Genomic DNA, 25,342 nt, shown 5'->3' with positions numbered 1-25,342 from the left:
TTTGTATTGTGGCAAGAAAGTAATTCACAAAACAATTTCGGAATAATTTCAAGGTCCTTGGAAAGATCTGCCAGACAAAAATGGGATGGTAGTGATTAGGATGTAAACACAGAAACACGTGACTAGTGCGATGATCTCAAGTCAGAAGTAGCTTGTAGGCTGTAGACTTCATGCCGCCTTCTTGCTTCTTGGTGGAAGTTTGTATAGACCTGTCCAAACAATTCACTGGTGGGCATGGTTGTTACGTACTAGGGGTTTAAAGAGGAAGGAGATGATCACTTCCAGGTCCTAGTATCGGTGCTGGGTTGGACTGAACCTTTGAGATCTGGCAGTTAATCTCAAAATCTCCCAAAGTTTATGCATAAACTACTAGAAAGCAGTTCGATACAGCGGTGGTTTTTTTCCTTCAGAATTTCACTGAATGTGAGAGACCAAGTTTGAGTGCTGGGCAGAAACAGAAAAGGCAAGAAATGTACAGTTGTTACTATGTAGCTAATGTGTGTTTCTGTGGCAATATAAAGATTTTATACAACTGCTTTAAGTGGTCCTCTTCAGTTCTTTGGAGATGACTTGTACCCACATTTCTGTGATTGGAACACATTTCTGCATGTATTTAATACATATATTACCTTATTGCAGCTTTTATTCTGTAGTTACTCGATTCCAGTCCTGGCCATGAATCACTGGAACTGGATTTTCTAAGTAACGTATCTGCAGTCTCCCTGTTCTCACAGTACACTGGGCAAAAGAGATCGGGTCCTGTATAGGCTGTTTGAGCATTTGAAGTCAGCTGTTTGAAGGATCGTACCAAAGTTTAGGCCGTTGAAATGCAATATTTTTAAAATTCTGTCCTGTAGAGGGATTAACATTCCAAAAATGACCTTTTTTTTTTCTGTCTTTGTGGATAAATTTAGACAGCTGATTGTTTTGGTAGTTGGCTAGGAGAAAACACTCCCTTCCTCCCCTGGTTTCTGCTCAAAACTAGGCTTTTCTTCCCCCCTTTTCTTTCTGAAACATTATTTTATGTGAAGGATGCTCTAAAAAAGCAGAAACAGTATAAAAAAAGGAAGGATCAAATATCGTTTTACAAGGAGAGAAAGTATTTTTAAAAAATATTTATCCCACACTTGGCAACCTTTTGCTTGCCCGCATGTGACTGGCACAGTGCCATCCTTGGCAGCGGCTGGTGCCTCAGCTTGCCAGAAGTCTTCCTCTTCTGGCTGCGTTTTCACTCCCTGTGACTGATTGTTTATTCACCTGATTTTTCTGTTTCAGCATTGCTGAAGTCATGGCATCTTGGAGATAAGAACACTTGGTCTGTCCAAACTGTACAGTAGCCGTGATGTCAATGCAGAGTGTTTGCAGCAAGCTTTAGCTTTGTGCGCATTTCCAATAGCAGGGAGGTATTAGATGTCAGATGAACTGCCACCTCCTTAGTGCGAGGCTGTCCAAAAAGGAACTGCCGTCAATACAAAGAGATGATTTGTTTCTAGCTTTTTTTTTTTTTGGAGAGTTGCGTTTGAGGGTGTCCCAACCTTGCTTTGTGTTTGCAATTTTGGTTTAGCATCTTGGGGATTTTAATTGAGAATAATGAGTTTCTGAGTCAGATTCTCTTGGAGCTCCTCTTGTTTGTAAGATCTTTACATTTGGTTTTAAAGTATCTCCTTTCTGTGTGTGAGGTCTGAATCTAATTTGCTAAGTAAGTGGGCACCTTGGAATGAAATGTGTTGCCTTTTTTTGTGTGTGATCATAGTCTTTTAATAATATTTGGAATATCTGAATTTTGTTGATGAGGCAAGCTTATTTGAAGGAATCAGAAGGTGAAGCACGGATGATCAAAGAAACTACTGCTGCTGGTGTTGCTCCAGTAAATTGGATTTTTTTAGCCACTGCTACTCTTGTAATGTCCTTCTCTGAAGATCTGATGATTTTTCAGTACTTTCACTGCCTAAATGTAAGTGGACACTCAGGTCTAGTCAAGCCTCTATCATCTCTTTATTAAAGTCATGAAGCTGCTTTAGGTCTGCCCTTCTCCAGGTCTTGCTTTGACTTCTTCCATGGCTGCCCTCCAGGGTCTCTGAAATTTTCCATTATCTTGGTTAGCTCCATGTGATGACAATTAAGCATTTTTTGCCCTTGTACTTGTCAGCAAGGATTTGTTCAGGGGGTTGGGGTATTTTTTGTATGCAGTCATCAGCCTTCATGATCCAGGGCACTGTTGTACCTGGCTGATAATTTCTGTCCCCAAATGTCAGCCCACTGTTTGCTCATGTTTGTGTCTCTAATGTTCTTGTGGACTAAAGTCAACAAGTTACCGAGCGTATTTCAGGGTTTTCTTTGGCAACAGTGTTTTGGAACATGCATTTGAAATGCTTTGGTACAAATCTAGCAGCCCAAGTAGCACAGGCTGGGAGAGTGGATGGGGCCCATGGGATCGTAGGGCCCAGCCAGTGGTGTTTAGTAAGATTTTTGTGACGGGAATATCTGAGGGAAGCTGGGTGTAAGGCAGGTGAGACTTTTTGTTGTTCACAACGTATCCTACATGCACAAAAGTTCTTGTTCTGCCTCTTCAAAGAAACGGGATACCCGTATTGTCTCCAGGCTGAAAACTATGCCAACGTTAGCAAGAACAGGCAAAAAATAGGACTGAGAGAAAAGCAAGGTTTGCTGAGCTTTTAAAAAATTATCTTTAAAAAGTTTTCAACAGTTCTTTTTAAAATGGTTGTGATTAAAATATCACTGTGGTTTGGAAAACCTGTTCACTGATTGCCTTTTTCTTGTGAACCTGTGTATCCTTCTGTACTTCAATTTATATTACTGTAGACGAGAGTCAGCAGATTTACCAGGAGATGCAGGGAATCCTATTTATGTAGCGGACTGTTCATGAATGGCAGAGACTTCAAGGGAATACAAAAGTTTTTTCTAAGAATGAAATAAACTCAGTCTTTTTCTACTGTATTTATCTCAATACTTAGTGTAGCAGCATTTGTTTTTTAGCACATTGTCTAGACGAAAACAAAAAAATTATGTCATTAATCAATGCATCTAGCAATGAACTTTGTGGAGGCATCAGGGATGTGTTTGTATTATTTTTCTTAGGGCTTTGAACTGGGAATGTAGCTACCATGTGAAATCCGAGTTCTGGCACCCACTCAGAACACCAGTCCATCTGCTAGCAAGGCACACTGATTTATTTATTTTATTTTTAATCCCTTTGTAGTCGCAAATGCAAGTAGTACTGTATATCTTAAGGTGAAAGGCAATTGATGAAGCCTTACTAAGGTGCATTGGGGCAGGCTTTGCTCCATTGCAGGTTACCATTGAGAAAAGATTATTCACTTAACATGCTTGTTTGTTCTCGGGTAACAGTTTGGTGCATATGTAGTTTTCATTTTCATGAAAAAAAAAATGCAGCATCTTTACACAATCATTATTTAGCAGTGATTTCCTCTGCATTCCTGCTCTCAGTAGTCTTAGAAGTAACTGGGTCTGCAAAAATTCTCTTTAATTTGGCCTGCGTGTGATACATGTGCTACCTCGGCAAACCTCAGCCATCCTCATGCTGCCACCTTCTTGTTTCCATAGTCTCCCCCCTCCGCCCCTCTGTGCTATTCTGCCTGGTTTCACTCTGAAAAAATGACTGTACAGGTACGGAGCAGTAGTGGTAAGAGCACAGCTGTTGGGTTATAATAGCAGTATGTGCAAGGAGAGGGCTGCAGGGATAAGTAATGGTTCTTGTCTAGTTGGAAAAGACAGATGAGCTCTTGGGCAACTTCAGTAGTATCTTCTCACGCAGTAGACCTGCTGCATTCAATCCAGTGTATCCAAGCTGTCTTTAATGCAAGCCTCTTGTGTTAGCGATGTGCAGCTACATATATACAAGTAATAGCACTGTCAGATGTTGTAAGCAGGTCTGCTGACGGTACTTCATAGCTACCTGCTAATACAGGCTCTTGGGTTACTTGGAGACTGTGTGCAGGTGGAATTTCTTCCACAAAGCTTTTCTTAGCCTTGGTTGTGTAAGGAGAACCCAGCTTCCTACCCAGAAGCTTAAACTTGCAAGGCTGGCAGTTAGGGTTTTAAAAAAAAACAAAAACGAAATGAATAAAATTAAGCAAGATTAATGTAGAACCATTTTGATGGGAGAGGGTCAAACTTCTCCAATGGCAGTTTTACAAGTCCTTTTCAACATGGGCACTACCTTAAAGCTGGCAGAAAATGGCTTCTTACAATCAAAACGTGGTGTAGGATGTCTAGGTCCTGACGCAGAGCAGAGTTTGGGGGTTTTGTGTTATTTTTTTAAATTACTACTTAATAGCAATGTCAGGCTTTTTTGGTCCTGTCTCATGATTGTGGTGCTCTGCTCAACAGCACTGTAAAAACATACTGGAAAGCCTAGATCTTAGTTATGGGAAGAGGAGGGGTTCAAGATTTTAGGGTGTTTAGCCCTGCGTTAGAACGACACTGTAGTTAGTTGCAAACTGAGCGATAAATTGCAGTGCAGAACTTTTCATAAACATTGTCTTACTCTACAGGCTGGCCTCTGCTGCTTCTGTGTTCATTTTGGGCTATTAACTTCTTTGCTGCAATGTTAACTTCTTTGCTGGTTGTATGCTTTTTGCTCAAATTGTTCAGTTTAAATGTCTTGTGGTGCTTTGCTTGGATCTCACTATAGTTGTACTACTGAAATTTTGTTTTATGCTGTTATTACTGGTACTGTGTTTTAGCTAAGTAAGAAAGTGGAAAACAGTTACTTAATGCAAACCAGATTTCCTATCTGTGTTTGTTTACAGAGCCTCTGGCACACAAACTCACATGGCTAAAAGGCCATACAATGCTGTAATCAAAATGTTGTTGTTACATAAATATAATGCTGCCACTTCTTTTGATGTAGTGGTGGTTAGCTTGTCTGCTGACAGTTCTGCTCTTTGTTCATGTCTTCCAAGCTGAAATGCTTTCACGTGAAACGAATGTCTCCATAAGTTTGCACCCCATTTTTTTTTTTCTTCCTTTCATATTTTGTTCTCTGAACCCAGAAACTGGGGATAAGGCAGAATTCTGTTACACTCTTCAAGGGAAAATAGTAGCTCCATGATTCCACAGTATTTGATGTGTACCATCTGTACTTTGTTAAACCTCATTTTGCATACTTAAGCAACATTGGGATGCTACATTGGGGTCAACCTAACCATGTGTGCTACAGTATAGCAGTGCTTTATTGTACAAGTGTAATTAAGTAGTTTAAAGGGAGCTTGTTTTCTTGCCAGTAAAAGACCAATTTGAAGTACAAATAGGAAAGACAAGAAATGCTTAGAAAGACAGTAAGTCAGCACTAAAAACAAAAAAAACCCAACCAAAAAAAAAAAAACCCAAAAAACCCACCCACAAAAAATCCCACCAAAAACCAGCCACCAACCCAAACAAAAAAAACCTCCCATAATACTAGGGCTATGGAGAAGATTCCAGTACTTGCCTGTTTCCATTATCCTTATGTTGGTCTTGCTTCCAGCAGTTTTCCTTATTATTTAATTGTTTTATGTTATAAATTTGATTTGAGGAAAAATTATTTTCAGGCTACTAAAACTGAGAAAAAGAGAATTTAATTTGTCATTTTTACAGGAGCTGTTCTTTTGCAGAGATACTCTAGAGCCCAGGGAATGAAAGCATAGAGTTGTATGGGTCAGGGTGTTCGCTTTAATGCCGTTCACTTTGTTTAATAGCTGTTGTTCATGCTACCTTGCCTTCTGTCTTGTAGTGTGCCCCAGCTCATGTGGCAAGCGAGCCTGCACAGACCAAAATGAGTGTTGCCATCCCGAATGCTTGGGGAGCTGCACGGCACCCGACAACAACACCGCTTGCGTGGCCTGCCGCAATTACTACTACGAAGGAGTCTGCATGCCCACCTGCCCTCCCAACACCTACAAGTTCGAGGGCTGGCGCTGCGTGACTAAAGAGTTTTGCTCCAAAGTCCCTGCCACCGAAACAAGTGAATATGAGAGATTTGTGATTCACAACGATGAGTGCATGGCAGAATGCCCCTCCGGATTCATACGCAATGGGAGCCAAAGGTAATGCAGCTTCTGGAAAGTCCATTGGGTTTTGGGAAAGTTGTCACGTTTGGGTTTTTCCACCCCTTGTTCTGTGGCAGCTTATGATGCAAATTATTGCGTAGATATGAGAACATATGATGGAGAATTGCATGATTTCCTGGTAAAGGCTTACTTAGGCGAATTCACTGTTGAAAGGTCTGATTGCGTGTGGTCCTGTGCGTTAGCAGTTGCCCCTGATTCTTCTGAAGGACTTGCGAAGGTCAGTGCAATGCGGAACCAGATCTTCAAGTAGACAATAGCAAAATCACGGCGAAAGCCCAGGAACACAAGGTTGGAGGTTGGCTGATGACCATTATCACACAGAACAAACCATAAGGAGTTATCTAGCTTCGCATATTATTTGTTTTATGTGTGCTTGCATTTTAGACACATCTATTCTTCAGCGTATTTAATTTTACTTCCCTTTTCTCACTGTTTTCAGAAGATAACAATGCTGTTTTAAAAGGGAGCAATCATGTAGATGGTGACAAAAATAATGCAGCAGCTGACAACATTATACAGCATAATTTCTTGTGAGACTGTCACTCATCTGCTCTTAATTCTAGCAGTGGGAGTGATGCATGCTTATGATTTTCTTCTTTTGTCAGTGGTTTAAGCAAGCAGCCTTAGTTGCCTATTGACCCTTGGAAGTCATAGACTTTGAGTAAAGGGTAGTGTGCTAAGATTCACAGTGCTTCAGTACTGCGCTAAAAAGATGTCTTTGTAGGCTGTTCTAAGATGCTGGGGTTTTTTGGATAGGCCGTTGTGATGATAACCAGCACCGCTTGTGTGTCATCAGTCATTTTGGTCAAATAGTAAGGCAATCTCTGGTGGATATTTGAATGTAAGCACCTTAACATTGCCTTTGCTCAAACGCAGATATTCACCTGAGGAATTTTTCTGTTGTCATCTACTTGAGGTTGTAGTACCAGCTGTTTGAACCGCTTACGCTGAAGCGCATGGCCATCCTGTCTCGGTGGTGTGGTGTGCTCTGCTGCAGAGATTGAAAGGAGCTGTAACTCAAGGCCAGTGAATGTTTTGTTCCCAGAGGTGATGCTAACAAATAGTTGTGAATGGAAAGCATTTCCAGCATTCTTTGTACATTTAGCTGAATGCCTTTTGCTTGTGTCTGCAGCTTTTAGTGGTTTATGGCACGTTATAGTGCAGGATTTTGAAACAGGAGCTTACTACTAAGAAAAGGAGGCATCTTTCTTGTATTGTTTATGCATTAAAAACTTGTTATCAATTTACATGTTTCTTTAAGCCTCAGAAGAAAGTGGGTTCAGTTTCTTTTTAAAAGAATAAATAGTAAGTCCATGTTCATTACTGTTGTCTTTGGAGCTGGGTTTGGGTTGTTTTCTTTTTCATTTCTCCCCTCTGAAGTGATAAGGTGGAGTAAGTAATAATGAAATACAAAGGACAGTACTAGAATAAATTGAAAAATAAAAGTTATCTTAAATCGGGAAAGACATCTACCAGGAGGGGTGATCAGAGGGCATGTTTTGTGCACACATGAAGTGTACAGTTTTGAGGTGGGTATGCAGACAGTATAATATTGAGCCTTTAAAAACGTGTTGTAGCCCAAGTCTAGGCTGGCTTGAGTTCTTGTTCCTTAGGTTTGACCATTAAAAAATACTTAGGAATGCTTGTAAGTATAGAAGCAGGGGAAGTGATCCTGTGCTTCAGTGTTTCCTTCCAGCTTCTGGCGATCTGATTTCCGAGTTCGGGGCTGTGTCTGTCGTCGTGTTTTGTAGTCACTAGTGGACATGTTCTCTTGCTGCCATCTGTATAATCCATTTTGAACCTGCTTAGACTTCCAGCCTGTTTCTCCCAATTCCTGTTGAAAATTACTTTTGCCTTGCATCAAGATGCATCCTTCTGTTTGTTTAAACTTGCTGCTTTAATACCTCTTAAGTTATAAGAAATAGTGACTAAATCACTGCTCCCTTTTTCCACGTCATTCATGAATGAACGTGTTGTGCTCCCACAGTTTTCTTTCCCAAGTTAAAATGACCAGGAGTATGGAATTCCCTTGTGCTGAGCTTCAGATGTTGGTTTAAGGGCACGGAGACAAGCGTCATAAGAACTTGAAGAGTATTTTCCCATCTCCGATTCCTGGCTGGCCTGTTTTTTGGAGACTGAGCCTGGATTAGCACGAAATTTCGCAGCACTCTGAGGCTGTCTGTATAAATGAAAGTGAGAAGGGAGGTCTTTCTGGGTATAATGAAGTTAGAGTAAATGCACAGATGCAAAGGTGCTGGGTTTTACCTGAAGTGCCTTCAACTTTGGAAGGACCACAGAGCCTTTCAGAAGCTGGCAGATGGTGGGTATGGGTCCATTCGTTCACTCCTGTGGTGCTGTAAACAGGAGCTGTGATGCACCAGCCTCTCTGGAGTCGATCAGCCACGTGTACTATATTACCTGCAGCCCTCTGGAGAAGTATGGTAACTTTAATTCTAGCTTGAAGGATTTGTCTTAAGGTTTAGAGGGAAATGTCTTTCAAAATTTAACTCAAAGCAGTCTGTGGACTTAGAGTTGGATATCATTGCATATTTTCAGTCTCCCTTTTTCTCCTAACAGCATGTTCTGCAGCCCTTGTGAGGGGCCTTGCCCCAAAATATGTGAGGATGGGAAAACAAAGACGATTGACTCCGTCACATCAGCACAAATGTTGCAGGGATGCACAATTCTGAAGGGAAATCTGCTGATTAACATCCGTCGTGGAAGTAAGTGGTTACCCTCTCTTTATGAACCTCTGATAAGGCTGCTTTTAATATTTTTCTTTTTGTCTGTCAGCATAGTGATAAGAACATTAAAAACTCAGCAAACTGCTGTCCAGCCCCATGCAGTACTCCTGTTTGGTTTGGCCCGCTGACTGTAGCACCATTCTCCAACGTGCGGATGGAATAGGTATTCAGCTACCAAGTTATAAGGCAGTGAAAGTATTTTTGTTGGGAGTTTTGGCAGGACAGGGAACCAGGATTAGGCAGTGAGATGAGCAGTAGTCCCAAAGGAATAATAAAGGCCTAAGAAGGTGGAAAAGTTGCAAATCCTTGCATCTGGGTAGGTAAATAACTCGGCTGCAAGTAGGGCAGGGCACTGTAAGACTGCATATCCTCCCCTTCCAAGGCAAGGTGCGGTGTCTTGCTAAAACATGGAATCCAGAGTGTTGAGAGCTCATATAAAGCCTAGCACTGTGCCTCTGGATGGTCATCGTTGGCGAGCAGGCTACCTTTGTCACATGTCTTGAACAAGCTCTGGATTAAATTTGTCAGAGTAGTGATTCATCAGTCAGGGAAGTGTTGACAGCTGATGAGCTCTTAAAAGCAGAGTGAAAATCACTGTTAGTTTTTATTGGAAATGTATCTCCCTATGGAACGTCCCTTTTGGTTTCATGAATAAGGTTGAAAGATTGAGATATATTTGATTCCTTTTCTCCTGCTGAATGAAAATTTCAGGGTTTAGAAACAGCAGCACGTGGATTATTTCACTCATGGTCCCACTGCTACAGGTACAGTCTCCCCTTATGAGAGATGTTCAGTTACCTGGGGCAAGTGTGGGATATTTTTTATTAATTTTCGAAGTGTTACCTTAGACTACTGAAGAGCATCAGCTTCCTCCCAGCTTATTTGGTACAGGCACCAACCACTGGCATTCGGTAATGGGGCTTCCCAGCCATCAGTTAGGACCCCGGGGGTTTTATGGCAGCATACCCCATAGCAGCTTCTCCCATCCCGAGTGCTTAAAAACTTACCCTCACAACTGCCGTGTAACCTCACAGGAGAATGACACCAGGCAGTGGGCATGGGCCAGGGTTTGCTGGGTGCTAAAGACTGCAAAGCTTGAGCCTTGTGAAGGATGGGGTGTTGCAGACCTAGGCAGGAACAGAACAGTTCCTACAGAGGGGGCAGCATTAAAAAGTAGAGCTTGGTCTGCAGTTGTTATAATAATTTATTATAGAAGGTCACCTTTAGCGAGCTATGTGGAACATGCTCCATGGCTTGAGGACATCCTTTCGGTTTTATCTTTGCTGTTTGATCAAGAGTCCCTCGGTTTTGTAGCCAAAGCTTTTTAAGGGTCACTGAAAGCGATGCTTTATGTCCCAGAGAAGAGCGGTAGTATACTTCCACCTCTTCATCTTCAGTCTCCATCTCTGTTTTCCAATGGAACTTTCTGCCTGAGCTTTGCTCTGTAGCCGAAGAGCAATTCCAGTCTCATGGATGTGTACACTTATACAAGGGTCTTTTCATCCCTGCCAGAACGCTGGCTCAACATTTGGTGCTGGCTTCAAAGTGCAATGTCCATGGAAAAAGCAGGTATACCAGTATGGAAAAGCAAGACTGGTTTTCCACTGTTGCTCTGTGGCTTTAGTTTGCCCTCCAACCATCTGTCCACACAGGCAACTGTTACTGGGGGAGGGAATACCAGTGTCTCACGTTTTCAAAAGCAACAAATAAATTTTCTCTTACTGAGCTAATACTGCATTAATCAGAACAGCAGCTACAGCTGTGAATTCTACAATAATAAAATTGTGGTTTTTTTGCTGTAGATAACATCGCCTCAGAACTGGAGAATTTTATGGGTCTGATTGAGACAGTAACAGGGTATGTGAAAATTCGTCATTCCCATGCATTAGTCTCCCTGTCTTTCTTGAAGAACCTGCGGTATATTCTGGGAGAGGAACAGGTGGACGGGTAAGTGTTCAGACATTTGTAGAGGCAATTTCACTTTAATAGAAAGCCAGAGAGAATAAGTCTCCTAAAAAATATTCACATACCATTTATAGAATCTTTTCTTCTACTAATATGCAGTGTTTTTCTCCTAATGAATACCATTGTGCAGTCATCGCTCATTTGGATTGCTATCCAAATTAAAATGTTAAATTCAGTATGTTAAAAGTATTTTTGTGGAAACTTTGCTGTTGCTTTTCACTTTAGGTTTTTCTAGAAAGCATCTTTCTATCGTTTGTTCTTTTTGCTCTGTTTGCGAAAAGAGTTTGTTCAGAAACTGTTGGATTTCCTTGCAGTTTTTTACTGTTGGCTTTTATCAGAGTTTTATGGAGAATGTCTGCTGGAAGGAAACTTGAACTTTACTTACCAGGGAGTGCAACTGGAAGTAGCCCAATAGTTTACAAGTTGCAATTGTTTGCAGCTCCTTGAAATGCTGATATTAAATGAATTATCTGTCAAGCAGAAAAAAGACTGGTCAGGAAAAGTAAAGTTGATCTGTGGGTTATATGTTCGTATAATTACACAGTGTGTGATATGTTTTGCTGTATCTAACTCCTGTTTTCCTATGATGCTAGGAGATAGTAGGGACAAAAGTTCTTATCTCTGCAAAACTTGCAGTGCTTAGGTGTGGTGATGATCCTCCAGCAAACTGCCTTGCTCTTCCTCTTCCTGAATCAAATAGTCATCCCAGGTTTAAACCAGTGTTCTCTGGGAGAATTAAGCCTCCCTCAGTAATGACAGAACTGTTAAATGAACAATTTGGGGCAATCTTGTAAGAAAAAGTGGTGGGAGGGTCCTGGGAAAGGCTACTTGTTGTCTGATTTATCTGCCCTGACAGGGTAAAGTTACAGCGCGAGGGATTCTTCACAACCTCTGTCGTTCTCTCAGGCTGGTCTTTGGTCAGCCTTAAATTCTTCAAATTCCACCATCTGACAGAGCAAGTCAAAGGGCAGCTCTTCATCCTGCACTTGAACAGCACGCTGTCTTTTTCAGTAAGAACACTGGCTCTGCAGAAAAGCTTGTTTTCTATTTGCAAATCCTAGAGGCTTGTCGCTGCCGAGCACAAGGCTCATTCAGCCCACTTAGGATGCGGCATGCTCTCACAGATACTCCAGTTACCGATTTGTCTTTTATTCTCTCCCCCTCTCTCCTTTGCTCTCTTCAAATTGGAGTTTAGCTTTGTGTTTCAAGTAGTAATTACATTTATGGTACCTTGTATGTCAGCGGGCAGAGCTGATATGAAGGGAAGTGGCAAGTTCTTCGGTCAGATTCCCAAATAGAGAAGTAAATAGGTGCAGCTTTGACGAGGGAAGCAGGGCGGGCTGCGGGAGGTAAAATAGATTATACTAAAGAGCTACTTGTGCTAAAATTCACCCATGCTAGGGAATTACTGCAGTTGCATATTTTGGGTCGGGGGCAGTCTTTTTACTTGGAAAATGCCTAATGTGATTTAGGCATTGCCACGGTCTAAACAGAGTTTCCAAAAATACTAGGTGGAAGTAGGCACCTGGCAAGGAAGGACTGAGCTTGAACAGTTCCGTTGGCAGAGTTATGAACCACAGGGAGGGGGTCTTAACCTGGGAAGTACTGGGCTGCTGGAATAGTAGCTGTTTATGCCAGCATTGCCTTGGGGATGAGAGGGAGTTTAACTTAAGGTCCATTATGATAGTTGTTCATTACACGACTGACCCCACCACCACTGTCCTTTTTTCTTTTTTTTTTTTTTTTTTTTTTTTTTTTTTTTTTTTTTAATTGAACTGGGCTAACAAAACAGTTTCTTCCTTCCTTATTCAGTTGCTGGTGCCTGTCTTGGTTATCACAGAAAATGGAAAATTTAGAGGGGATTTACTTTGTTTTCAGAGTGTTCATCGCCTCTTTTGAACACCCTGTCTGTAGTGCATGTGCTCTCGCAACAAGGAAAAAAATTCTCTCTGCGGTAGGGAACCAGAAATGGAGATGTGCTGGAGGGGTCTCAGTGTCTGATGGAGGAGTTTGGTTCCTAGTCTGGCATTCATGCTGCTGGATTCCTCTGTCCTCTGCTGGGCTGCTGTGTGTGCATTGCTGTCATCAACTGTGGCTGCTGTGAGGCACTTCTCAAAGCATCTCCAGGTTGGGTATCTGGAAAATGAGTAATTTGTGGCCTTCAAGAGCAAGTGAGGTGATGGTGACTGTGGAAGAGTTCCTGTTGTGACACTGACCAGCTGCTGATGTTGTGTTTCAAGTTCTGCAGCAAATTTGGGACAGTCTCAAACACACACCACCACCCCACCCATTTTCTACATCATTTTGAAGCAGAGGCATCAGTAGCTGTCAGGCTTGTGGGAAGGTGTGAGTAGGTTCTGTAGCTGTTGTATGGCTCCTCACTGAAGACTTCACGGTTTGTTTTCCTGATTATGGTGGATTCAGACAGTCAGCACGAGAGCAGCAAGGCTTGTTCTAGCCGCAGCATTTCAACAAAGCAGTCACCCTGTGTGTGAGAGTGTTTTAGGAACGAGTGACGCCCTCTGGGCTGGTAGTAAATGTGGTGGAAGGTATGTGTGCAGTGGCAGGGTCCCAGGGGGAATGCTCCTTGTCTTTGTTTCTGTTTTACAGGAGGCTGTGTAGACACTTTCTCACCTGTCGATGTGTATGTGAAGTTTCAAAAAGGGAATTGGGAAGTTTGCACACTGCGGTGTGAGGCTGGGTTTGTGTGGGGGTTTAAGAAACTCGTCAGTTTACCTTTTCGAACTGGACAAGAAAACACAGAACTTCAGTAAGGGGCATTGCTTCCAAATCCATGGGTTAATATAAAAGCCTCTAGTTTCCTACCCATTTATTTGCCGGTGGAGATGGCGATCCTTGGCCAAAACCAGCTGTTTCTAAGTTGCTTAAAATTTACATTAGCAGGGTGTGCGTATGTATCTGTTAGAGACAGGTATTCTGTTAGTAACCTCAGTGGTTCTGTTTGAAGTGCTGGTGGGCAAGCACAAGCAAAAGAATATACCACCATTATTAAAACATCCGCAATGTTTTGGAAATTTGATAAATTTCAGGCTTATAGAGAAATGCTGAAGAACAGACCTGTTTTAGAGAGACCTTGAAATGGAGCGTTTTGTTCACGTATTGTCCTCTGCACTGTTCTCCATTGTGGTGGTGTGTTCTATATGTTTGATTCTGTTGTCACGTCCTCGTGAAGGATCAGGGTCACCCCGTGATGCAGGTGTAGAACATGTGCCATGTTAATAGACAGTTTCTAGCCAACATGTGGCATGTTGCATGTATGTAAAGCAATAAGGGTTTTCCTTTTCTCCTGTCCCTTACTGATAGATGTCCCAGCTCTTCACTCTAGTGGGATGTTCTGTCTTTCTCATCACTGTGGCACTGAGAGGCGAACATTTTCTGGTCTGTGTGTCCTGTAGGGTTGCTCATCTTGTCCCACAGTGGTCAGTCCGCCATAAACTTCTACTGCCTGGTCATCTTCTGTAGCCAGCTTATCCACCACTCTCATTCACAGTCCTCTGTCAGTTCTCATTCCCTTTTTGGTGCAAGTCACTTGTCTTTACACATTGCTCTCTTGCTAACAGTGTACCTACCTGGTCATTACCCCTTTCAGGAGCTTTTTGTGTCCTGTACACTGTGGAGGGGGATAAGGGATGATTGAAAGCTTGTTGAAGTGTTTTCATCACCTAGATCTCCTTTTGGTTTGGCTCTCATGTTCTGCCTCATAGCTTTACAGTGGGTGAACGTGCACAGGTGTAGCATCGTGTGCAGATACAGTGTGAGCAGGTTTTTAATGTATCCAGTCAGTAATGAAGTCACTGCGGGTGTTGTGCAGTGGGGGATACGCGTCGTGTTGTGGGAATTCTCTCCTGTGGGCGCACATGGGTTATGCAGGTTGCCTTGAGGCTTTTTATGGCAAGCCTGGGACCAGATGTGCCTCCTGTTCCTGCTCAGAGGTTTAGCCCGTCCTTCAGGCCATAATCTCCAGTCATTGCCTTAGTTACTGTCTCCAGGGTTTGATTGGCAGCGCTTTGTTTTCCTACAGTGAATCTTTTATTCTTTCCATGCTATCTTCCTTGGCATCCTGATTTTTTCCGCAGCTGTTAGAGCCGAAGTCTGATATAATCTTTATTTATAACCTAAGCCCTAAGTGCACTCCAGTTGCCCTTTGCTCCACCTTTCAAGCCATGCAGCGCTGCACCTCTCCTGTGACTGAGACTGTGTATAGCCCTCTAAATGTGGTTTCCCTGGTGCTTTGAATGGTGCTAGAATAACTTCCACTAATTGATATTTTCAGTGTATATATGAAGCCTTAGGACCTGTTTTCTTTGTCTCAGATGGCTGCTCAGACTTGTGTAGATGGCTTTAAAGTATGAGCTGCAGCAGCTCCCAACTCTGGCCCACTTGTGTAAATCGCTACGTGCTTCATTTGCCTCGTTTATTCACACTCTTGAAAGCTTAGTCACATTGCTTAAATATAAGATTTATCTCTACTGTCTAAAGCATAATTGCCACAGTTGTGAGCAGGAGACAGGCTAGGCTGTCAGTAAACATCTGAGGTGGTTTTTATACACACCTCTGTTTATTGTGTTCAATCTGAGTCCAGCTTTTTGGGTCTTCCCTGGAAAGCTTAGTTGCCATCGCTTAATCATGCAGTTAATTATGGTGAAGTGTCATCTTTTCAGCAGTGCACAGGGAGCTGCAGGGATTTTAGTCAGCTGTAACAAGAGTAGTATGTGTCTCAAACACAGGTTTTGGTGATGTCTGTCAAATTCCACATGCAGTTTAGCATCCTTGTTCTCTCCTGGCAAGATGCATTTAAAGCACAAGTATGCGTGTGCTCCCTTGTCAGCTGTGAGCATGTTATTCTCAGCATCCATCTGAAGCAGTACCAGGTATATCAACTTCATTAGCAATCAAGTCCCAGATAGTTAGGGGACAGTTAGAAATAGAAAAAAAAAATCTTTTTCACACTATTCTGAAAACACAGTCAACATTTTGGTATGTTCTGAGAAGCTGCAACTATGTCTACACAGATTGCAACCAGAATGTACAATTTTCACTTGAGGTTGGGTGAGGGAGGAATTAATGAAAAATTTCAAATCAAGTAGTTGAAGGAAAATGATAAATGAGTAGTATGTCAGCTTCTTTTGAGCCTCATGGGTTTTCCAACATGTTACGCAGTAACTGTAGTTAAAAGGATTTGTAGAAAGCCTAGTTTAACTATGTTGATGTGGGCTTACCAATGCAAAGTGGCTTGCAGAAGTTGCAAGGCTTTATTGTGTTAATAATGGTTTTTATGTTGATGTGCTTAACGTTGGTGGGACTTTCTACAAAAGTATAATAAATGCTGTGTGATGGGTTGGTTTGATTTAGATTCATCAGCTGCACAGACCTTTAACTCATTTTGCAATTGTGCATTCCTGTTCCTACTATTCCAAAATTGAAGTGTCTTTGTAGGTGTTGCCTTGCTGCTGATACAGAGCTTATAATCTTCTGCTGCACCTGCTGTTTTTTGGTTGTGGGTTGTTTGGTTTTTGTTGGTTGGTTGTTTTTTTTTTTTTTCTAATTCAGCACAATTGAGTGGTACCAGGAATTTCTTCTTAATATATACTAGGATTACACACATAACTTTGCATTTAGTATCTGTGGAAATAGAGGATGTTCGTGTTATTCCACTGTTGTGCTTAGGGACTGGGCTCAGCACATGCTGCTGCCTGCGCTGTTAGTTCTGTACTTTGAAGCGTGGATCCTGTGCTGTGCAGTCAGCGCAACTGTTTACTGTCAGGTTTTGATGTGTAGGTGCAATTGTACTTGACACATTGTAGGAAATTTTCATTGAGCCAAGAGGTAAGCTAAGACAGGCAAAGAAATGTCACTATGCAAACTCGTATAGTTGCTTTTGTAAATGTAAGCAAGACAGCTGTGTTCACAATTGTATTTGCAGAACTGCACCATTTGTTTCCTCCCATAAGGTATGTGAGGTTATTGTTTCCCGTTTGCCACAACATGGAAAATCCAGTGTAGAGATCTGCTGTTCAGAGGACATGAATTTATATTTCTCATAGTAGCTTCTATACAATTATTAAAACGCATGTTGGAGCGGGCTTTACATGGTGTGGTGCCAGCCTTGGAGTCCTGTGTTACAGTCATTTCCCTGCGCTCTGACCAAAGTAAGCACTCAGGGAAAACTTGCTACATGGGAGAAGAAAATCCTGTATTCTGCTAAACACTGATTTAACTCTTGGTTATTAAGAGGAAACAGTGTTTTAAAATTTTCTTATTTTAAGGTATTCTTCATTGGAATTTGCTATGAATTAAAACCAGTATTTTTTCTTCAAAAATTTCCTTCTAGGAATTATTCTTTCTATGTGCTTGACAACCACAATCTTCAGCAGCTGTGGGACTGGAACCATCATAACTTGACGATCAAGGAGGGGAAAATGTACTTTGCATTTAATCCTAAACTGTGTGTTTCTGAGATTTACCGTATGGAGGAAGTTTCAGGAACCAAGGGACGACAAAGCAAAGGAGATATAAATCCAAGGAACAATGGAGAGAGAGCATCTTGTAAGTAAAAAAACCAAAAAAAAAAAAAAAATCTCAAGGTTAACTGCATAGGAGGGTGTCACAAAAAAACACCCAAACACACTGCCATGTTGCTGACCATTGCAATAGTTAAAGTTTAGAAATTACAGTAGACTTTCAGTTGTTCTACTTTTTCAGTTTTTAAAATGTAGCTGTGAGAGTCTGTTTGCATGCGTGAAAATGAGGTGGTTACGTAGTCACCAATTCATCTATAAAAAACATTCAATGAAGATGACTGCTTTCCAAACACCTTTTTTTTTTGTGGCAGCAGCATCCTATAACAACAGGAACATACCTGGGAAACGAGAAATAAAATCTAGTGTTTTGGTATATCCAAGGAGGAACAGTTTCTCAGTTTCCATCACAAATGTACATCATTATAGCTATTTTACTCTCTGATATCTACTGTTTCTTGATACTAATGAGGGTGCTGAATAACGATTGCATAGACACCAAAACAAACTGTTTGTTATGTTCAAGCTTAATTTCAGCTCCTGCCAAATATTGTACCTGATTGCTAGAAATGCTTGTAAACTGTTTTCTGTGCTTTATTTTCAAATTATTTGCTTTTGAATTGGTAACACTTTTTAGTGCTCTGCACTATTCCTAAACTTCGGTGTCTCTGCATTTAATTTTGGATTCTGCAACGGTTAAAGCTATTGGAAAGTCCTCTTTTGGCTTTGGTGGTCTGCACATCAGGTCTCCAGGTGTAACCAACACATTTAAAAGCAGTCGCTCATCTAGGAATTAAGATGACAGAATGCTTACAAACTTGACCTCATGATCAAACTGTTAGAACTGACGGTGCATTTTTCTTTGGTCTATTTGTGGTGTTCTTGGAGCCGAGTAAATTAAAATGGGTCTTGTGTATAAGTCAAGTCCCCTTGTCCTGGATGGTGTTTACAAAACTAGGACACGTACTCTGCTGAATGTCTCTTTAGGCATGATGCATAAATGCAGATGGCATGGATCCTTGTTGTAAGCACACTCCATTCTTTGCACATTCAATAGAGCAAAGGCTTGCAGTCCTGGAGGAGTTACAGACACAGCCAGTCCTTACTATCACTGAGGCTAGTGCCAGCCGCTGCCTGTTTTTTTTTAAAAAACCATTACAGAAAGCTTTCTGACTCTGAGAAGGGGAAAAGAATCAACAAAAGCTAAACTGCCTTTGAAAAGATAGCACCAATAGTGCCAGTGTACACGAGGGTGAAAACCCCTTTATTTTCAGAGGTTTCTGTGGAACATAAGAAACTAACTCACAGTTGACACTTAGAACACTATTTCTTCATCCAAGAATTAGTTTTTAAAATGCTATTTTGTTTTGAATTGGAAAGCTCAGTGAGTTGGTAGTGGGAAGCCATTCATTTCAAAGCTTGCCGGCTTCCATCCAGCTCTGTTCAGAAGAGTAGCTGGAAGCTGCTGCCATCAAATGGTTGTGCTGTATATGAACTGAGTTTTGGAGTTCTTGGTCCGGCCTCATGAGTGGGAATGTGAACTCCTTTGTCCTTTCCATGTTGTCCATTCCCCAGCAAAACAAATTGTAGTTGTCAAAAGTTGTCCCGGAAAGTGAGAATGTAGAGGCCAGGTACAGTTCTGCATGTGCCTTGGAGTTCAGTGATGAATTCAGTGCTTTTAAATCAGTCGTGTGAATATACAGGACTTCCACTCCTCACTCGGGGAGAGTCTGAAGTAGTTTTCAAGAGCTTTCTGATGATGCATTGAAAGAAAATCTACTTCAGAGAAAGTAACAAGTAGCTCCAGCACATTCTGAAATGATTGCCCAGGTCACTGCTTACCCTTAAGCACTCAAATGTAGTAGGATGAAATATGAAGCTCTACAGAGACAAAGGCTGCTGTATACTGTGGTATCACAGGTGTTACTGGAAAGGCTAATTAGCTAAAACTGATACCTAAGAAACAGGAAAAACTGACGGGTGATGTGATGCTCTGTCCTGTCCTGTCCTTCTGTATTGCAGGTGAAAGCCACATTCTGCGTTTCGTTTCCAACACTACGCTCAAGAATCGGATTAAACTAACATGGGAACGGTATCGCCCTCCAGATTATAGAGATCTCATTAGTTTCACTGTTTACTACAAAGAAGCGTAAGTAGACGTCGTCAGAGGCTAACTGGGGCAGTCTGAGAGGTAGTAGACAGTTCTGTTCTGACTGCTGGATAGCTCGTCCAGTTTGCATATTTCACCCTCAAGTCCTGCTTTTGTTCAAGTGCTTTTCTTGGTGGAGCAAGAGAGGATGGCTTTGATTGAAGCTTACAAATGGATTCCAAATCCAGGGGTCTAATGCGGAGCTCTTCTAAGTCATGTTCACTGAGATATTTCCTTCTCAAGTTGTAGTACTGACTAGAGAGTACCACAGGTCAGGAGTTTGCCCGATCATCTTGACGACATGTCTGCTCAGGGTTTGGGGTTATTTAGATTATCTAGCTTTGGTAGTTTTCTGTATTACTGTCTCTTGATAATGAAGGAGCGAGGTGGTTAATGGAGAGAGCCCGATTTCTTGGGAGGTGTCTCTCTGCCTTTGCACATGCTCGTAGTGTCTCAAATTTCAAGTAGTAAAAAATAAAAATGAGCACACTAATACTCTCCAAGCAGTATGGAGGTGTGAAAAGGGAGGTTCAGAATGCTGGTAATGACATACGGAGCAAGGCTGCGAGACACAGAAGCACAGATCGTTACGTCCAGCGTGGCTTGAAAAAGAATGTCATTGTGATGGTGTACTGTGGTGCAGTAAACTTAGTGCTGATGAGTCTATAGTAACTAATGACAAGAATAGTACTTTATGTCCTCTTGCAGCAGTGTTGCAAGGTAGGAAAAGCAGGACTGCATGACTACTATAATGTGCTTGTATTGTGTGGAAATAAAAGGGGGGGAAAAAAGCCTGTTGGATGGACTAGTCAAGTCCAGTCATGGAAGTTAGCGTTGTTTATGGTAAAAAGCTCACCCACCATCAATAACTGTTCTGAGCTGCTTCTGTTTCATATATGCTTAGCTGAAGTCTAAATATGTCTGAAGCGTTTCACTGTCTGTTTGGATAAAAAAAGGTAAATTCAGTCTTTTCATGGAGAACTTTACCTTATTGCAATAAGCAGCTAAAGCTGAACTCTGATTTTGTATTGCCTGGAAATAAATACAGATTTTATTCTGTTTTATTCTGCTATGGAAGGCTAGTAAGCTTTATTTGTTTTATTGAGCAACATTGTAGTGAGGCACACTTAAAAATATATGACAATTTTAAAGAAAAAATAAATATCTTGTACTATTTTTTACCTTTAATGTTTCAGACCATTCAAAAATGTGACAGAGTACGATGGGCAAGATGCGTGTGGCTCTAATAGCTGGAACATGGTCGATGTTGACCTGCCACCAAACAAAGAGAACAACCCTGGAATTCTACTGCAGGGATTGAAACCTTGGACTCAATATGCCATTTATGTCAAGGCTGTTACCCTCACAATGATGGAAAACCACCATATTCATGGAGCAAAAAGTGAAATTGTATATATCCGAACCAATGCTGCAGGTGAGATCTTGGGCTCTTGGGTAAGAGGTTGGTAATGCTGCAAGTTTGCTTATTGTATTATTATGCAAGTTCTATTGTTAATACAGAAGTTTAATTTATGTGCAGATGACATGCATAATGCTAGAAGGTTTCAGTAATTATGAAAGCAGCATTAAGATTTGAATTAGAACTGTGGTGGTTTATACTTTATTTTCATTGGGAACTGTGTGAGTGTTTTGGAGTTAGGATTCCAGACTTTGTTCTGCTGGTCAAGGTAAACTGAAGTACGGCTTGGGATTGCAGCTGTATGTGGTTGCAGTCGAACCCTTAGTAAGTGTTGTTAGTGGGTCATAAGTAGAAAATCTTTTCTTTGAAATAGGATAGTGTTTTTTTTCTTGCAGTCTAGAAATGGATTGGGATTCACTTCAAAAGCTTGCATCGAAATACACTGGAGATGCCGTAGATGTAAATACTTCCCTTTTTCTTTTTCGTCCTCCAGTGCCCTCCATTCCCTTGGATGTTATTTCAGCATCCAACTCCTCATCCCAACTGATTGTGAAATGGAATCCTCCCTCTCTTCCCAATGGCAACCTTTCATACTACATCGTGCGATGGCAGCAGCAGCCTCAGGACAGTTACCTTTACAGACACAATTACTGCTCCAAAGGTAGGAAAACAAAACACGCTTGTGTTGAAATGCCTGTGACTCAGCCTGCCGGTGCGCTTTTACTGACCAGAGCTAAAGCCTGTACCCTGCTTTGCAACTCTTTTGTGCGTAACAGCAAGTAGAAAGGAATGGGTAAACATGGGATTATTGCTGTATTTGTAATACAGAGAGAAAAGAAACGAGCTGCCTCTGTTCTTCTCTTTTAAGATAAAGTCCCAATTCGAAGATATGCTGATGGGACCATTGATACAGAAGAAGCTACTGAACCCACCAAGCCAGAGGGATGTGGTGGAGAAAAAGGACCTTGTTGTGCTTGTCCCAAGACAGAGGCAGAAAAGCAAGCTGAGAAGGAAGAAGCAGAGTACCGTAAAGTCTTTGAGAACTTCCTTCACAACTCCATCTTTGTCCCCAGGTAATGGACTTTGGACACTTTCTCTTTGCAAGTGGGGCTAATAATGAGAATTTCCTAGAGCTGAGGCTTCCTGGACATGAAAGTATACATAGATAACACCTGAAACACATAGACATCACCTTTCCTTTTATGCGATACAATCCGCAGCCTTACTTTGCAGTTTCTTTTATTATTTTTGTATCTTTCTCAGTTTTAGCTAATAGTGAGTGTTCTTAGCTGTGTCATTGAAGGACTTTAGTGATGCTTTCTTTTCCAAGTCAAGAGTCACTTGAGGAGCTCTTTGTCTATAAGGATTTCGGAGGTGAGCAACATGTGGCAGACAAAAGGTTTCAAATGTGATCTTTCTCTGAATAGCCATTTAAGTGCTTGTGTTCCTAATCTGAAGATTTATTTGGCTTTGAAATGGAGGGCATAGTCACCTCACAGAATTGAAACTGGTCTTCCTTTCTCACTGCACTAATTGCAAAGGGCGTATTGGTTTCCTGGGTCTGTGCTGCAGAGAAGTATTAAATACGCCCACTCCTCCATGATAAACACGACCGCTTACACATTAAGTGGAATAGTAATGATTTTATGCTGCAACATAGAGTAGTTACTACTGAATTAATTGGCGATTTTGATCCTTGAGTTTCCAATTTATCCTTCATGTAAGCTGTTCTTGCTTTAGATAATTGGATCCTGGGGCCTAGCACACAGTGCGTAGCTGTTATGTTACAGTCTATAAGCAATCAGATTTTAGTCGTGTATGTTATCTTGTTGTCTTTGTTGGCAGGTGAAGTGTATGGTGTAGTGTTGTGTTTGAGAACTCGAAAGTGTATGGTTGCTGCTCATTAAAAATGGTTGATGCTACACTCTGTTGTGGTTTTTTGGACCTTTATTCAAGGATGTGTTGGGTTGACTTGTTTGGGGTCGGGACTGTGATATGTGCAGTGCTTCTTAGCATTATCCAGAAAATTAGGAACTAAGTACTGTCTCTCTTTGGAAGTGGTACGTGTTCTGTCTGAGCTGGGTTTGAGTCACACGTAGCATTTGTGGTTGAACTTCTGCAGCGTTTCCCTACTGATGTTGAGAACCAGCAGCAAAGATGAGGTACAGAGAAGTAACAGCCACCGTAACTGGCCAGGGTGTAATTCCTGAGCAAAGTGAAAAGTTTGTAAATGTGATCTGATTTTGAACTTCATGAAATAGCACTGCAAGGAGTTTTGAAAGGCACATATTGGGTCTAAACTATTTGCAAGTCTGTTGCAAAGGAATTTTTCTATTTCACCAAAGCTTTGTCATTTAAAATGTTACCTACGCTCAAATTCTCTTGCATTCCCCCCCTCCCAAAGGAAATTCATAGAACCTTGAACTCGGTAACAAACAAACTGTCCAATTCACAAAGAATTTCCTGATAACTTGTCTGTTTCCCTTTTTTCTTAACTTACTGTCATAAGGGTATGTTTTGTCAAGAGCAAGGGCAGATAAGGAAGGTACAATGCTGAGAAAATAGCTGCATAGCCAAGCAACTTTAAAGAGGCTGTATGTCAGGGAAATTAAAGATTATGAGCTAGTGAGACATCTCCATGGGACAAATCTAAGCAGTTCATTACTTGCTGATGCCTTTTCTTTTTTTTCTGTTCTTTTCACTTTCTTTCCCAAGGGAGATTGTAATTAATGTGTTAATGCAAGCCTCAATAGTGGTATTTGTTTCCAGTGTTGTACCTGTCTCCAGGAAATTATGAAAGAGATGCAGCATATAATACAGCATGAAAATATTTGACTGAATGGCTTTAAGGTTGTTCAAAAAACCTGTTGATCTAATCTTGTGTGCAACTTCTGGATGACCCCAAGTGTATTACTGCAGTGGTGAGGTAGCTTTCAAACATTAGGACTGGTTAGTCTTGAAAATTCACAACCACAGGAGGAGGAGTTATTCTTCAAGTTTTTTGGTTCTCTAATGAGCAGGATGAGACGGCCTCTGTGTGTAGCAGAAGGTATTTGAGAAGTAACGTAAAAATTGCCATAAAGTATGAGAAGACCTAGTTTTATGTTAATGACCCACCTTTTTTTTTTCAATTTGATTTTGTTTTTTATAGTGTTATTTTTAGTTTTTGTCTTGCATTTCTCTTCCTTCCTCTCCCTTAAGAGTATAGATGAATTTTCATGTTTTTATCTCTAGACTTTTTCTTATTTCCTTGGATGCTTGTTTTTTGTCTTTATCTGTGCCTTTCATGAAAGCAGGAAGCTGCTTGACCAAAAAGCAGTGGTGTCAAATCTCTTGATGTTTTAATCATGTTTGCCTTGTGGTTATCCTGCAGGTCTTTTTTTCTTTCTGATAGAACTGTAGTTTTCTCAGCAAGTTTTGTGTTGCTTTATCTTTTCCCCCAAAGGCAAGGTAGGCCTGTAATACTTCTGGGTTTTTTTCCCTCTTCCACCCAGATACCACCAAAGAGTTGAAACTTCATGCATCCCATAAAAGCAGTAATAGGTTAAGTCATGAATTTTGGGTTCTTGCATTGGCATATGCTTTTGTTGTTGGCATCCCATGCGCTTTTAGTGGTTCAGAAGTTCTTTTTCGCTGAGTTAAAGCAGTAAATGAATACTCATCTTCAGCAAGGTGAATAGGTTTAGTAATGTCCATAAATACCAGTGTAAAGGAGGTGCAAGTGCTTACCTCTCCTATGAAATTCCCCCATACCCCACAGACAAGTTAAGACATTTGCTTGTATGTTGCTAAAAAACAATTTCTTCGTAACTTAGGAAGCTTTTTTTCCTTCTCTTCGTTTATTTCTGTGCTGTGGTTTACATGGCATCTGAGAGTGTCAAAACGACTACTGAAGACATAGTAAAAGGATTTTGGAAAATTTTGTAGTGAAGTCCTAACAAAAAATTTCATCCAACCTCTGCCAGAAGATTTCAAAACCAAGTCAGCCTGGTTTTGGCTCTCTCTGCAGCATGCTGTTTTGTGGCTGAGTGTACTAAGACAGTATATTTGACAGTGAATGAACTTCTCCTGTTGAGTCATCTTCCTGTTGTGTGAGGGAGGCCCTAGCTGCCTGGTTTGTAACTCGCTCTCTCATAGAAATGTGTTAGACTTCACCTCTGTCCCTGATAACCTTGCACTGACCTGGTGCTACAGGGGCACTGGCTAAGGGATTTCAGGTGGGCTAGGATTCAAGCCAGAGCTGTTTTTGTAGTGTGACTCTTACATTCTTCTTTAACTCCCCAGGTGCATTGCTTTCCAGGTGTGAGCAGTCCTGCAGACCACGGAGACTGAAAGAGCAGGAGCTGGAGAAGCCAGCTTGCCCTCTGTAGTTAGTGCCCCTGTGCAAAACAGCCTTGGATCTGACACAAGACCAAGTGACAAGTCAAACGTGT

The 25,342-nt window shown here is 41.4% G+C and overlaps 1 protein-coding gene across 2 annotated transcripts in view; it reads left to right on the top strand.

Annotated features, from left to right (window-relative positions):
• IGF1R (insulin like growth factor 1 receptor) overlaps window positions 1–25,342 on the top strand; it is a 195,473-nt gene that overhangs the window by 138,081 nt on the left and 32,050 nt on the right. For both annotated transcript variants that reach the window (XM_056345072.1, XM_056345071.1), the window contains exons 3-10: window positions 5,756–6,068; window positions 8,670–8,815; window positions 10,639–10,783; window positions 17,154–17,368; window positions 19,363–19,489; window positions 20,686–20,924; window positions 21,403–21,570; window positions 21,778–21,982. In XM_056345072.1, coding sequence (XP_056201047.1) covers window positions 5,756–6,068; window positions 8,670–8,815; window positions 10,639–10,783; window positions 17,154–17,368; window positions 19,363–19,489; window positions 20,686–20,924; window positions 21,403–21,570; window positions 21,778–21,982 — 1,558 coding nt within the window. The remainder of the gene's footprint in view (window positions 1–5,755; window positions 6,069–8,669; window positions 8,816–10,638; window positions 10,784–17,153; window positions 17,369–19,362; window positions 19,490–20,685; window positions 20,925–21,402; window positions 21,571–21,777; window positions 21,983–25,342) is intronic.

The sequence above is a fragment of the Falco biarmicus genome, chromosome 7 (genome assembly GCF_023638135.1).
Source record: "Falco biarmicus isolate bFalBia1 chromosome 7, bFalBia1.pri, whole genome shotgun sequence".
In the NCBI taxonomy this organism is placed as follows: domain Eukaryota; kingdom Metazoa; phylum Chordata; class Aves; order Falconiformes; family Falconidae; genus Falco; species Falco biarmicus.
This window is presented reverse-complemented; position numbering and strand designations above follow the sequence as displayed.